The sequence below is a fragment of the Penaeus vannamei genome, chromosome 20, assembly GCF_042767895.1.
Source record: "Penaeus vannamei isolate JL-2024 chromosome 20, ASM4276789v1, whole genome shotgun sequence".
NCBI classification, from domain to species: Eukaryota; Metazoa; Arthropoda; class Malacostraca; order Decapoda; family Penaeidae; genus Penaeus; species Penaeus vannamei.
The window spans coordinates 25686927-25701926 of NC_091568.1; the positions used below are offsets into that span (position 1 = coordinate 25686927).

General features: G+C 35.1%; 1 protein-coding gene across 1 annotated transcript in view; it reads left to right on the plus strand.

Moving 5' to 3' along the window:
* Window positions 1–1775: 1775 nt before the first annotated feature.
* Window positions 1776–15000, plus strand: part of LOC113823876 (deoxyribodipyrimidine photo-lyase) — a 13771-nt gene continuing 546 nt past the window's right edge. The window contains exons 1-11 of the mRNA XM_070135229.1: window positions 1776–1867; window positions 6234–6412; window positions 8743–8869; window positions 9116–9241; window positions 9424–9626; window positions 9773–9931; window positions 11068–11266; window positions 13378–13570; window positions 13778–13859; window positions 14029–14188; window positions 14633–15000. The exon at window positions 14633–15000 is cut by the window's right edge and continues 546 nt beyond it. Of these exons, the coding sequence (XP_069991330.1) occupies window positions 1810–1867; window positions 6234–6412; window positions 8743–8869; window positions 9116–9241; window positions 9424–9626; window positions 9773–9931; window positions 11068–11266; window positions 13378–13570; window positions 13778–13859; window positions 14029–14188; window positions 14633–14799 (1653 nt within the window). The 5' untranslated portion in view covers window positions 1776–1809 and the 3' untranslated portion in view covers window positions 14800–15000. The remainder of the gene's footprint in view (window positions 1868–6233; window positions 6413–8742; window positions 8870–9115; window positions 9242–9423; window positions 9627–9772; window positions 9932–11067; window positions 11267–13377; window positions 13571–13777; window positions 13860–14028; window positions 14189–14632) is intronic.

Consider the following 15000-nt stretch of genomic DNA (forward strand, 5'->3'; position numbering starts at 1 on the left):
ATGATATCAAATAAACAATTTGTTTATAAAGAAGGAAGGTCATGTGTAACAAATCTCGTCTGTTTTTATGATAGAGTATCTGAAATATTACAAGGAAGAGACGGCTGGATGGATGGTGTGTACTTTAAAAAGGCCTCTGATAAGGTGTCTTACAGAAGACTAATATGGAAATTAGAATAATGTAATGAAAGGCAATCTTCTCCCATGGGTTAAAAACTTTCTTCATGAAAGACAGATGAGCACAGTAATTAGAGGGAAGCATTCTACATGGCGACGAGTAACCAGAGGAGTGCCTCAAGGATCGGTGTTGGCGCCGATTATGTTTACTATTTTCGTCAATGATTTAGTCAAAAATAAATCCAGGTAGATATCTGAATATGTTTGCAGACGACCCGATGATACAAAAAAAAGGTCTTATGCCAATGCCTCCAGTGACATTGAGAACATATTCAAATGGAGTTGTGCTTGGAAAATGGAATTCAGTACCAATAACTGCCACGTTGTCAGGGTCGGGGAAAGTAGAAATCGACCACTATTCCAGCATAAATTAGATGCAATATTAAACACAGCAGACAGGGTAAAAGATCTTGGGGTAATCATAAACAGAAACTTAAGCCCAAATACTCATATAAATGAAAAGGTCCACAAAATGCTCAGACAGATTGCCAACATGAAGAGGGAATTCATGAATGAGGACGAAGATTTGGGAAAGATCATTACAACAATCATAAGAACTAGACTTGAGTACGGTGCAGTGGTATGCAGTCCACACTTTAAAAAAATAATAATATAGACAAACTGGAAAGAGTTCAGAGAGCGGCCAGATGATGGGCACCTACTCTAAGAGATGTTGACTACAGAAATTAGGACTTACTGCCTTGGAAGAAAATGAAAAGGGGGGGGACAAAATTATGCTGCTCTCCTGTATTACAGGAAGAGTGAAGCTAGATAAAGATGACTTCTATCTTGAACACAAGAAGGACGAGAGGACAACAAAAAGTTGAAAGTAAAAAGAAGCATCAAAGATGTTTAAAAAATTAAGTTTCCCAAGCAGAACTATTGAAGCATGGAACATTTGTCCCGAAAAACGTAGTGTGCCAAAAATATGCATCAGTTTAAAAGTTAAACAATTTAAATATAGCAGACGGGACCACCTGAGCTTAGCTCTTCTTCCGTATTGAAACAACTAGGTAAGAACAGACGTATGTGTGTGTGCTGTGAGAGGGTGTGTAGGTACTAGGTGTGTATATTGAACATGCACATTTCTGAAATTTTCGTCTGATGAAGCGAGTTATTTAGTTTATCAAAATTTAGAAATTGTTTAGTAATTTTCGTATTGTTTACGTTATTGTACCTTTCTTCATGTTAAAATTACCATATAATAAGAATTCAATGTATAAAAGGTTCACCTCGAAATCAATATCGAACCACAGGATATCGCAGAGTCCAGTTTAAATGGAAGGTGATGTTATATACTACTTTTCAGAGAACGCTATTTTTTTACATTTTTTTAGGCGAGAGAAATTACTTACTTATGATAAAAGCAACATTTTTCTTTTTGCATAAAACTTATATAACAAGTTATGACATTATTTCCAGGTTGTTTTGCATTGTTTTATTGCCTTCTTTCTGAACAACAGAAAAAATCTGAATAATTCTATAATAAATAAGATATCTAGGATAGTATCATAAATAATTCTTTGGTAATATTAAGCTTTTATTCGACCGAATATGATAATATGAATTAATATCAATTCTCAACAATACAACCCTTCAGTAAGCGAGTGGCGCGGCGCATGAGAAGTACGTATGAGATTGTTAGTAAATATCTCTAGAACTCTTCTGGTTGCAGATCGATTGTCCAGAGGTTAGTGAAGCTTTTTATTGTTTGTGTGAAAACGCGTTGGTTATATCATTGGCATCAGCTGGGCTTGTTTTAAAAAATAAACAACCTGTATTGTGTTATTTAGTTTGTAAGGGATTTATGCGTGCTTCGGAGTTCAGTGTACATCAGCGAGAGGAATGTAGGTCTATGACATAGGGCGTCTTCTGTAGCGCCCTTAACTCTTAATACCATATTTAGTTTAATCCTAAAAGTGATGTCACACTAGCACTTTTCCCGTCATTTATTTTACAATTTTCTGATTTTTTTCTCATTCTGTAGCGAATAGTCGATTTTCCAGTCAGACGATAATGATCGTTTCCGTCTGAAAACCTTTCCATCAGCCTTTTCAGCCTAGCACAGTCAAATCAAGAGCTATATTCGAGAATGTTTGTATTTATGCTCAATAAAATTGTCAAAAAATTGACGGAAAAAGTGCATGTGTGACAGCGTGTCTGTACCGAAGACGACACTCTCCACTGCCAGACGGCGCTACAATAATACTCACTATTCTATCACCACCATTATCATGTAAATATGTCGGAGAGAAGAGAAATGTCGCGTGTGAAATTGGCTCTTTTGGGAGATTTCATGTTTTTCTTTTCTTTCTTTCTTTTTGTAATGTCATGTTTTTGGTAATCATATGTAAGAAACTATTTTAGACATCTCATAGGTTTCAAAATATTATATTTAATGTGTATTTCAGGAAACTGAGACTCTTACCAATGTTTTCATAATGCTAATTATCTTATGCCTCTTTTATCTCTGCACTGCTTTGCCTCCTAATTGTTTAAAGTGTTCCGTAAATAAAAATATGAACTTCTCAGATGCTTCTGAAGACCACCTTTTCCTTCCCTTCATCCTAGACGTACCTACATGATTGAAGACAAGGCATTAAACACTTATTCATATTATTAATCAATTCTTTATGCCTCCCAATGTTCTGAAAATTGAAAACTAAGACTAGTATCATATCAGAGTAAGAAAGTTCGTACCTCTATATTCTGTACACATTTCTTCAAGATTATCTGTTTCAAATATGATTTGTTTGGAATCTTAAGTTAATGTACTGTCTCTCTCAATTTCTATCAATTTTTGTGATGTTCCTGGTCTGTAATATAGTGATGGTTCTGCCCTCTGCTGTTGATGTGAAGATCCTGGTCTCGTATTTCTAGGCATGTGGGAATAGGTTTTACAAATCTAAAGGGTGGGAGCTGAGGTATGTTGTCTTTTTATTGCTGAACAATCTGTGGTATTTTGAAACATTTCAGTGCAATGTTCTCTTCACACAACTGTTGCATGCTGTGTAGGTTAGCGTTTAGAGCAAGTCATGCACTCATACCTATAAATAAGCAACAAAATCATCCAATAGATATCTAATCAACATTCACCCTTCATGTCCCAATGCATATGATATAGAAGACAGTATTAAAGATATTACCTAAAGATTTGCTGGCCGATATAGAATTTATTTGGATAAATAAACCTTGCAATTTGCATTCAGACACTGCATTGTTAAAAGATTTTTCTGACAACTGATATTAATTTTTTTTATAGATTGGAGAAAAGGTGATTGTTATAGATAGTTGTAGTCAGTCACTGATGATGCAGTTTGATCTTCATATGATAATTACGAGGCACAAGTAGGCTTACTTATAAGGGAAACATGATTATTTATGAAATATATAAATATCTTTTTTTCATGATAATGATCTTACATTTATAGTAGTAAAATGGGTAACGAAACTGCAAAGTACAAAGTATAAAAATGACATTCACCAAATAATATCCATCGCCCAGTTTCTTCGGACAGCTCTTTGCGGTGTTGAATTGTGTTGAAGGAGGGAAACATGTTTTCTTCAGGATACTGTTCAGGAGGTCCATAGAAAAGTATACTTGTTAATTCTGTATAAAGTAGTTGAGAAAAACTCAGCACATAATTCTTCTTTAAAACACTGGTTCATATTTGATTTAAAACGTCAACTTGTATGACCCTGGCCATATAATTTTTGTTTCACTAACCTGGGAATATGAGTTCCATGCCCACAGCCGCTGAACTTCAAAGATTCCTCGTAGAATTATATTGGTTTTTACATTCATTACCATAAGTTATTTCCTTTATCAGAATATTTGATCATTTGTGTAAATATATACAATTTCATTTTCATAATAAATACTAAGTATGAAAATTCTGAGATGATCGATGTTATTGCCGAAAATAACTCTGAATGGCAACTCAAGCGATGGCACCCATGAAGTTCATGACAGACATGTGACGTAACAGTACATGATTGGTGGGATTAACTTGTCCCTTCTGCGCATGTGCAGGATTAAAAAATAAGCTTAATATTAAAGCCTGGTCTAGAGGTACATTAAAAGTTGATCCTGGACGCTGCCAATGCGTATGCGCACAAGAGATCTGGATTAAACTTTAATGCTGGATTAACTTTTATGGCACATACAGAAAACACCTATAATGAAGTTACAGCTAGTATCAAATCAGAATAGATGCTTGTCGCCGATACTAACTAATCCGGGTAATTTTCATTAGAAAAATTACCCAAATCTGAGACCTATAAACTATTTATGTTGTCTTCTGTCAAGATGAAGTTGAACTAGTTGCGTAACCCAGCCAAGTAGATGAGATTGGCGGCGTTTACACGGATTTGTTGGGAAATGGCAAAGATAAGTGTTGCATATTCTCGTAAAGCAAATTTTGTAGGCCTCTCAGGTTTATTATCACCAAATCAGGAAGTATCTCACATTATTTTGTTTTAATAGATATGGTGCTTTGTTGGCCTTTGATACAATGATGACTTGCATAGAGGGTCTGGCTATGATTTGTTGCTTTACAGCATAAAACCTTACTATAATCCCATGTAAGAATGGGGTATGGGATGGAGTCACCGAGTAAGTGCATATCATCACCCTCCAGACTGTAGAGCGTGATCTGCACGAGGAATGAGATCCCCATTCAAAAATTATTTGGTCAAATTCTGTTCGCTCAAATATAGTTCTTGGGTAACTTTCCGTGCACACTTATTTCATTTTTAAATCATCTTCCATGCTTAAACTTCTTTTGACCTTTCCCCCGCACTTGATTCATCATCCATCCGCAGATCTGTCTGCGCAAATGTAGACAAGTTGATGTTTTCCGTGCATGAAAGATGTAATATTCCCCACACAAGAAAAATAATCAACAGTCTGGATCACCCTTTTGAAATAATTTCTCTACTATTCAGAAATCATTCAAAAACTGCTAACTTTATTAATTTGGTAATTTTTTCTAAAAGTTTTGCTTAAAGGATCATGATGATTTTGATATTGTTGGATTCCCTTCATTCTTTAGTTTCCAAATATATAGAAATTATTCTTGGCCCTGATAGCAGGGGAAGGCATGAAAGGTACCAGGGAAATTACAGGGTAAAATATGATTAATAGTGAAAAAAATACATGAAAGTACACTTGTTCACACACTACAAAAATGCCTCAAGTCCTTCAGGCATCGATCCATTGTTAATGAGAACTACAAACAAGACTCCGTGTATTCTTTTCCACACACATTTCCTTCAAAGTGCATATCCTCTTATCCTTTTTCTCATGCTCTTTTGTCTTCTTAGCACTCTATAATAGGTCTTTTGCACACAGTAATAATAGAATTGAAACACACCTACAACAAACAACCACTATGCACTTACATCTAGTCAGGTAAGCTTTAGTCATGTGTCTGAGGTAAACATCGGCTGAACAGCTGAGTGACTATAGAATATACTACTCTTTAATAAAAGCAATGTATCTAATAATGAGACACTATAGGAAGTGTAGATAAGCATAGATGCTGAAATGTTGTTTGATGTGAGCAGAAACTTCTTATTTGTCGCTGATAATAATGCCTAAGTTAGCTTGTTATGTATACAGGAAAGTTTTAGGGGATTTTAGACGTCTTACCCTAGACTTGGCATTGGAATTTAAACCATTAGGTACATTACAGAGTTGCTGTTGTTGTTACTGTGAGTTATTATTATCTTATATGTAATGGTAAAGATGTTTTCCTTACAGTTTCCCTGATATATTTCCTACATTTCCATAGATTTTTTTTTATATAATCCCAGAAATTATTAAAGTATAAGATTTTTTAGTTAGGCATTTACAACAATGCATCTAGTTTTAGAGTTTTAATCAGTTTATGTATTTCAGGTGTGTGACAGTCTATAGGGCAAAATTTTTCAACTGTGATACAATTTTGTGATATTTTTATTGATACATATAAAAGTATGAAATTCTTGCTGAAGATATTGTCTTTGGGGGACATTTATTATACATCAAATATTAACATTTGTTACCTTTGCAGGATTTATTAGGAGCAGGACTCTGAATATTTGTACCTTCTGTAAGGTATCCTGTAATATTCAGTGTAGAGACTTCGCATACATTAGAAGTATGGCATCAGATGAACCAACACCCAAGAAGGCAAAACTTGATGATGATGCCCTCAATATTCACAAACGCTTGAAGAAGGAACGAGATGAAGTAGGTTCTTAGTGCATATAATTATGTAACTCGTATTGTATTATGACTTTATCATGTCACTCTTAACTCTTATTATTACAGAAAAGAAGAGTTTTAATTTTTGTTGATAAGAAATTACTTAAACAAGAGGGGTTATATAAGCTTAATAAATGACTCCTAAGTGAGAAATTGCTTGTAAATCCATGTCTGTGTAAATGCAATCAATAAAATAAAACTTTTGTGAACAGTGCATGTACCTAGCACTAATGGATTAATACAGGTCTACCCAGGGACACAGGGCTATGTTTCTTAGGAAAATTAGGCTAATCTAAAACACTCTGATTATGTAACATATTTCGTGGTAATTTATACTATTGATATTTAGGGTAGAATAGTGGTGAGATAGTCATGATACGTCTCACAGATGATTGCAGTGACATCATTGTCAAATGATTAAGTGCATGGTAAACCATGTAGCCAAGTTAATTTAGATTAAGCTTGAATAGAATAGGATAGGTTAATAACATAAGAATTTTTTTCACAGTTTTTTGTATTTTATATCTGTCTGATATTTACTTTCTTTGAAAGATTATAGTTTTTTTTTTTTGAAGGGTCTGTTGAAACTTAACATGGGTCTGTGTGAACCAATTTATGTTAGAAGTCAGTTTTATATAATAAATATAACAAAGATTAATTCATAAGTTCAACATCTAAAGCTAGGGTCACACTAGTCTTCTCAGTCTTGGGATCCCTAGACAGCTTTGCCAAAGTCAGATCAGATGCCAATCAAAAGCTGTAGCTGGCCAGACTAGGGATCCCAGTGTGACCTTAGCTTAAGACTCATGGGCAGGTTAAATCATCAATTGATTTTGAAGCCTTTAGTTGAGTATAAGTTGATAGGTGTGATCAGAGCCCTCAGGTCAGTTCTACCTCAAACAGGTTTGTAATTGTAGAATACAGTAAAACCTAATAGTTGTCTGATGTCTTGAGTCATATACTACAAGTGACTGGGTAGGACCCAGATGTGGCAAGAGACACCTCTCTGCATTATTCCCAGTGATTGATTGATTGATTGATTGCATATAGTGATTTAGGCTTTATATTACTATGGTTATGTCTAAAGTGATATAAAAGTAGAGAAAGGTTTTATAACATCAGTAGCTGCCTAGCTCAGGAAAAAAAAAATCTTCATGTCTGAAACACAAGTAATCTCTTCACTTGTAACAGTGACATATGTCTGTCTAATAGTGAACGTCTTGGATCCAAGTGCTTCACAAACTCCTTGCGGCCCAAATCCAGGCCATTAGGCTTACTTTGGTGGCCAGTCTGATGGGTGTGTGGCTTGTAGGCTGGCCACATAAGAACAGTAATCGGTGATGTCAAGACACCTTGCCCCCACTCCCTTTCCTTTGTTATTATCTCATTTTCTGCACTTTTTTTTTTTTTTTTTTTTTTTTGCTTTTTTTGCTTTTTTTTTTTTTTTTGCCATATTCCAGTGTTTATATTTGTCATTTGATATGCTGTATCCAGATGGTGATAGACTGTTTTCCTTACACAGACTCCATATATCTCAAGGTAACCCAGAACTCAGTGGATTGATTATAACAAGAAGTTATATTTTGTTATTTGTCCTTTTTTTAAAATTTTGAATCATCAACTTTCTGTAATCCAACATGCACTGCTGGTCGTGGCTGGCTGGAATAGGATCCGGAACATGGAAATAGTTTCCTCCCAGGCACTCGTCCAATCATAGCATAGGGGAAGTACATTCCACACTCGTTTAATGACAGGAATAATGCTTCCTAAGTGTCTTTTGAATATAATCACCCTCCATGAGCTTTGTACACTTGTGGTGAGTCATTACCGTCACCTTGGCCTTTAGCCAAAGTTCTCATGACAGCAAGTTCCAGTCACCCTGGCCCTAAGCTAAATTTTCCCTGACAGTATGTTCATGTCACCCTTCCCTCAAGCCAAATTTTTTCATAAAGTGATGGTCATGCCATCCAGAATGTAGGGGTTAAGACTTAATGAAATTATTAACTTAGGTTTTGTCTTCCATCTGTAGCATATCACTAGAAATGGCATTATTTGAAGATCTATGATGTATGTCATATAACATTTTATATTTTGTGCACATTCACAATTTAAACACTTATCCTTAAGTTTAATTCTGTTCCTCATCACCATGTTTTCAGGTGAAAAATAAAATATAGAAATAGAACCTATCTGAATTAGATAAACCTTGCCATGTCTTACTGTTTGAATGATAGCAATGTAAATATAAGAAATTACCAGAAGTATTTTAAGTCTACTCCAGTATACGACATATTAATTTTGTTTCTCTTTAATAGGAGGCTGAGGATGTAAGTGAATTTAAGTTCAATAAAAAACGAGTAGAAGTGATTAGTAAAGAAGGAGAAGTACCTGATGATTGTGATGGGATTGTATACTGGATGTCTCGAGACCAGAGAGTACAAGGTAGGTTCAAGGAATTTTTGTGCTGCAGGTGTTATGACTGGTTAACACACAATCAGAATCTGAGATTACAATTTAAAAGTTATTAGAATTATTTTTTATAGATGGAAAAATATTGGATTTTGATGAACTTATTTGATAATTGCATAATAGATTGGCAGTCATTAAAAGCAAATTGCATTGCAATGTCGTTTATATATAGTTAATTTAAAGTAAATGCAGTTTATATAAATGGATTGCATTTTCCAGATAACTGGGCATTGTTGTTTGCCCAACGACTAGCCTTGAAGAATAAAGTGTCACTCCATGTTGTTTTCTGTCTGGTTCCAAAGTTTTTGGATGCAACCATTCGCCATTTTCACTTCATGTTAAGGGGTAAGCTATTCTTTAATTATTCATGTGTATATGTAATATAATATTCTCTTATTTTAAGCTGTATTTTGGGTTGCATAACATTAAACCATAATTGTACTAGGCACCAAACTCATAATCAACATTATTACAGACATTCAAAACAAATTATTTGTGCACAGCCATTATCTGTTCATTGATTACAGGTCTAGAGGAGGTGGAGAAAGAGTGTAAAGATCTTAACATTGAGTTTCACCTTCTCCTTGGTGAAGCAAAAGATGTTTTGCCCACTTTCATCAAGGAACACAAAATTGGGGGATTGGTTACAGATTTCTCACCCTTGCGTGTTCCTCGGCAGTGGCTCAAAGATGTTAAGAAAGCTATACCGAGTAACATTCCAATGTGTAAGGTGATTAGACTTTGACTTGATTTATGATTACTGGTATTGGAAAATATATACAAGCATAAATTTCATATATAATAGTGATTTTGATGGGTGTCTCCGTTATTTTATTTCCCATATTTTTAATATGGGACACTATTGGTTTACTACAGGTTGATGCACATAACATTGTGCCATGCTGGATAACCTCAGATAAACAAGAATACTCAGCAAGAACAATTAGAAAGAAAATTCATGACAAGCTGCCCAAGTTCTTGACAAAATTCCCACCAGTTGCTAAACACCGTTATACAAGCAAGTACAAATCAAAGGTATGTGTTTATTTTATTGTGTGCATTCCACAGTCTTTATGTCAATCATGTACTTATGCAAATGTCACATAGATATCCTGGTGTAAATGTTACAAAAAATACAAAGAAAATATGGTTTTGTTTTATCAAAATATAATTAATCTGAAGGCAACAAGGCCAATCACATAGAACTTCTCAAAGTAATATGAATATTATGAGAATGGATAGTAGCACTCAAGCCAGGGCTTATCACCTTCTCATCCAGACCTGGGAACAATATTTAGGGAACTAGTTGAGCCATACCTAATTCATCATTTGTCCAGATATTGGGTTTCTCTGGTAAACAATGAGAATTTAGAGTCTGCAGCTGTCTTCAGAATTAATCAATATTTTGCAGCTGTAACATCAACCAAGTGTTTGGAAATGATACTGTTAACAAGTACTTGCACAGATTGCAGCATACCCACTTGTTTGAGGTTCTTGTTTACAAATATATTGCCTGATTAATGCAAGCTTGCCTGTATGAGTTGGAGTAATGTCCACAAAAGTTTGTCTCATGTAATAGCCCTTATATGAATATCCGTTTGTTACGCTCAAGGTAAAAAAATAAAGGACAATAAGAAACTTAACTCATTTTTGAAATGAAAGATTTAACTAATGTTCTGTTAATATGTAAAAGGTGAATTTAAAAGATTTAAAATGAGAGGAAATGTAAAGAGTTGCATTCCTCTCCTTGCATTGGTATTTAGGGCTTGAAAATATTTAGCACTTCCAGAGTGAGTTTGAGATTTGGTGGTAATAACTTAAAAAGCACCTTTGGATTCAGGACCGAAAAGCCATGTGAAGCCATACTATGTAACAAAGTTTACAGTTATTCACTCTATATTTAAGTAGTGTCTTAAGTAGTGTCTTAACTAGTGTCGGAAGAAATAATCCTGTAATTGAATATTTAGAATTGAGGTTGATCAAATAAGGCTAATTACAAGTGCTATTCAACTTTAATTGTTGGCTGTGCTAAGAGTTTCTTCACTTGTTAGGATGTCTTTATACTTGTATTTTTGTACTGTGACTCAGGCTGATTAATTTTATTTTGTATGTTAATGTGTTTTTGTGTCTGTGATTTTGCACATACCTATAACTGTGACTTTTTCTAATAGGGTGTGGATTGGGTAGAGGCTGAAAAGAGTCTAGAGGTAGACCAAACAGTCAAGCCAGTAGACTGGGCAACTCCTGGAACAAGAGCAGGCCTGGACCTCCTGAATGAATTTTGCTTGAAACGTCTACGCAAATTTGCTGAAAGCCGTAATGATCCAACAATAAATGCACTGAGTAACCTGTCACCTTGGTTACATTTTGGTTAGTGGCCAGATTGCTGTAATTTATTTGTTAGTAGTTAGTTGATAGTTTGTATAAATAATATTTTCACTTCATTTATTAAGCTGTGATCTACCCACATAAACACTACCCAACAAAAAACTTCCTTTGTAGAAAAAGATAGATAAATGAGAATGAATAGCCAGCTGTACCAATATACCCCTTGTAAAGCAAAGTTTCTTCTTGATTTCATTCATTATTATTTTTAACTTCCTGCTATCAGGATAATTGTGTGGTATTCCATAATTGTTCTCTGGCCCTCACGTTGTCCACCAGGGTGTAAAGTTTCTCGCTCATTGCCGCACTAGCCAGGGATATTCATCTCTGTTCCATTTACAGCTGTGCAAGTAATTTGCTCTGTAAAGGGATCCTTGGACAGAAAAGTGTGAACACCCTTTTACCTGCTCTCATGAGTAAGCTGTGACTCTACAATATCTAATTTTCAACTAGAAATATTTTTTGTAGAGAAATAGTTAAATGAGAATGGATAATGTCGCTGCTCAAGAGATGTACCATATTGTCATTGGAACTACATATGTCAACTAGATTACAAAGCATAATTGCATGATTATATAAAGGTATTCCTTTTGTGGTTCTCCACTCCCTCCCACATGGTGCTATAGGGGCATTTGCCCACCCACTCTGACATTTTTGTTTCTCTTATGAGTTATTGACTTTAAAAATACTCCCAGAAGGAGATTCAGTAATGATGAAGACAGTGGAGAAGAAAAGTTCAGTTTACGGAAGTCTTATGACAATACAACAAAGGACGAAATTAAAGTGTTTACGAATAAGAAGGAAATGAAAAATAACTTAAAGTACTGACTATAAACTGCTGTTGTCAAGCTTTCACATCATGTAGATGAAGCACTGGGCATAATGGATGTTGGTGACTCAAACAGGTAAAGAAGTTCAAAAGATGTACGAAAGGTCAGAGATTGTTTTCACTGTTGCGAAGAACTAAATAAGAAGTAGAAGAGAAACAGCAGACAAGCCATGTTTGATAGCTCCTTTCACAAAGACAAAGGGGCAGCGGAAGAGGAGGGACAAGGGGTCCATGGTCTATATTATTACTTACATTTTTCCTTTAAGGAATTCCCTCCCCCTGCCCCTGCATGTGTATAAAAGTGAGCAAAAGTAATCCACAAAGGATTGACAGAAAATAGAAGCTGAATACGTAACAGATTCAGTGAATATGAATACCAAGCAAATCAGCTTAAAATTATCCAGTGTTTTGGCAAAAAATATGTGAGTAACAAGCAAGTTGCATGTATTTCTAATGATAAGATCATATGCTGTTATTCTTATCTATATATATGTATTTTTTTATTTGTTGCAATAAACTCTCTTTAGACATCCTTAACCCACTCACGACGGGTGTCCCACATATGAGACACACGGAAAAGTAAACATTGCTGGGCATCCCACCGGTGCGATGCCAGATCGGAGCTTGTGCTCTGATTCTGTCGCCCATGGCATGTGCGACGTGGGCAGGTTGCCAGACTTTCCCATGCACCAATTTTGAAGTCGTCCAGAAAATATTATTTTTGGCTTATAAATGTACCGTCAATAGTGGGTTAACAGTATTACCATAACAAATAGAGAGTATGAAAGTATAAATGAACACTAATTTCATTTAACATTAAATGGTAACTAAATGAAGCACTGACTGGGTTGACTGGTTCACTAATAGGCCATCCAAAGGCTCACTAGTTGTACATCCATTTTACGAGCTTCCATCCTTAAGGTCAAAACAACTGATATGCTAAATCTTGCATGCAACAACATGGTGAGGTGCATGTTAGCAGAAGGATATGAGCATTTGAGGTGTGTGCAATAGCAGGGTTACATTGTAGTGGAATGTATGATAGCTGAGGTTTGAGTGTGGGATATAATATATGTGTTTATAGATCAGGCATGGACATGTAATTATGAAACCTCTTCTCGCATTCACATATGTGTTTATACTACTTGATGATAAAGAAAAAAAAGTGAACATGTATGTTATCAGTTTCCTTTAGTAAGACAAATACACATAGTACTAAAGTATGCACATTACACACTTTTGATTGTTTGAATGGTGTTTACTACAGGTCAGATATCAGCCCAGAGGTGTGTCCTGGAAGTAAAGAGGTACAACAAGCAGCTAAGTAAATCTGTTGAAGCTTATGTCGAAGAAGCTGTGGTAAGGCGAGAATTGTCAGACAATTATTGCTTCTACCAGAAAAATTATGATAATCTTGATGGAGCATATGAATGGGCTCGCAAAACCCTAGAGGACCACAGGCAAGTATTAGAAATGATAATGTGATTCATATTTTTTTGTTTGTACTGTTGTTTTATTTGTTTTATTAAGTCACAATTGAATTTTGTTGTTATTTTTCTTCACGTATTTGCTAAGGCCCTCTGCAATCAAGTAGTAAGTGCAGTGAACAACAGCCACCTTTTGATATACTTTATGAAAGATTAAATAGTATTTGGATTTCATTGCAGAAATGACAAACGGCCATATATTTACACAAGGGAAACATTAGAAGAAGGAAAAACACATGATGAACTTTGGAATTCTGCTCAGGTATGTCTTGAGGTTTGTTATAAGTCTTATGATTCTGAAAAAATGTGGTAGAATTAATCCCCCCCCCCCCTTTCTTTATCATCTAAGTCAGCATAAAATATGAGGAATTATTTATTTATTTATTTTTTTCTGGTGTTCTGCAGTTAAATTGTATAACTATCTCCAACAGATACAGTTAGTGACTGAGGGTAAAATGCATGGCTTCTTGAGAATGTATTGGGCAAAGAAGATTCTGGAGTGGATGAAAAGCCCAGATGATTCCTTGGCAACAGCAATCTATCTCAATGACAAATACAGTCTTGATGGTAGAGATCCCAATGGCTATGTTGGTAAGTGTTAACATTGTCATTTTTCTTTCTTTTTCTATTTCACTTTTTATGATTTCTAATTGTAGTAAATTTTGGTTAATGTCAATGAACAAAGAAAAAAAAATTCTATATGTATATATATGGATAACACATGGGTGTCTTATGAGAGTGTTTTGCATCACCTAGGCTACAGGTAAGATTTAATTGCTTATGGGTTGTATGCCCAAAGTTTTCTGCAGTTCTAGAATACCCATTTACTTGATGCTTGGCAGATTTATATCACTTAAATGTTCAAAATTACAGCTGAGAAGCAGGAATCTTGGTGTCCCTTGGATATGGAGAATTGCCTAAGTAATGCCTGCCTTGTAAGAAATATACCTTTATTTCAGACTCACTATGTTTTCAGTTCATGCACTCAGATGTTCTGTACAGTACTTTTACTTGTTTCTCCTTTTTTACCTGCAGGTTGCATGTGGTCTATATGTGGTATCCATGACCAGGGCTGGGGAGAGAGACAGGTGTTTGGAAAGATCCGTTACATGAACTATGATGGTTGCAAGAGAAAGTTCAAGATCAATGCCTATGTTGCACGGTATGGAGGAAAACAACATAGGTACATTCCACCAGTCTAGAGAAAAGACACCATACTGTGACTCATACCACTTGTGTTCACATCAGCTACCTAAGACTGAAAGACTGTTCTTTATATGTGAAAGGAACTCTGGTATTGTAAAAGTAGAAGTAGATGTCAATATACTTTTAAAAAATATTCTAAATGTCATTGATTAGGGAATTACTTATTTTTCTTTTAATAGTAATTAAATATTTGTTTA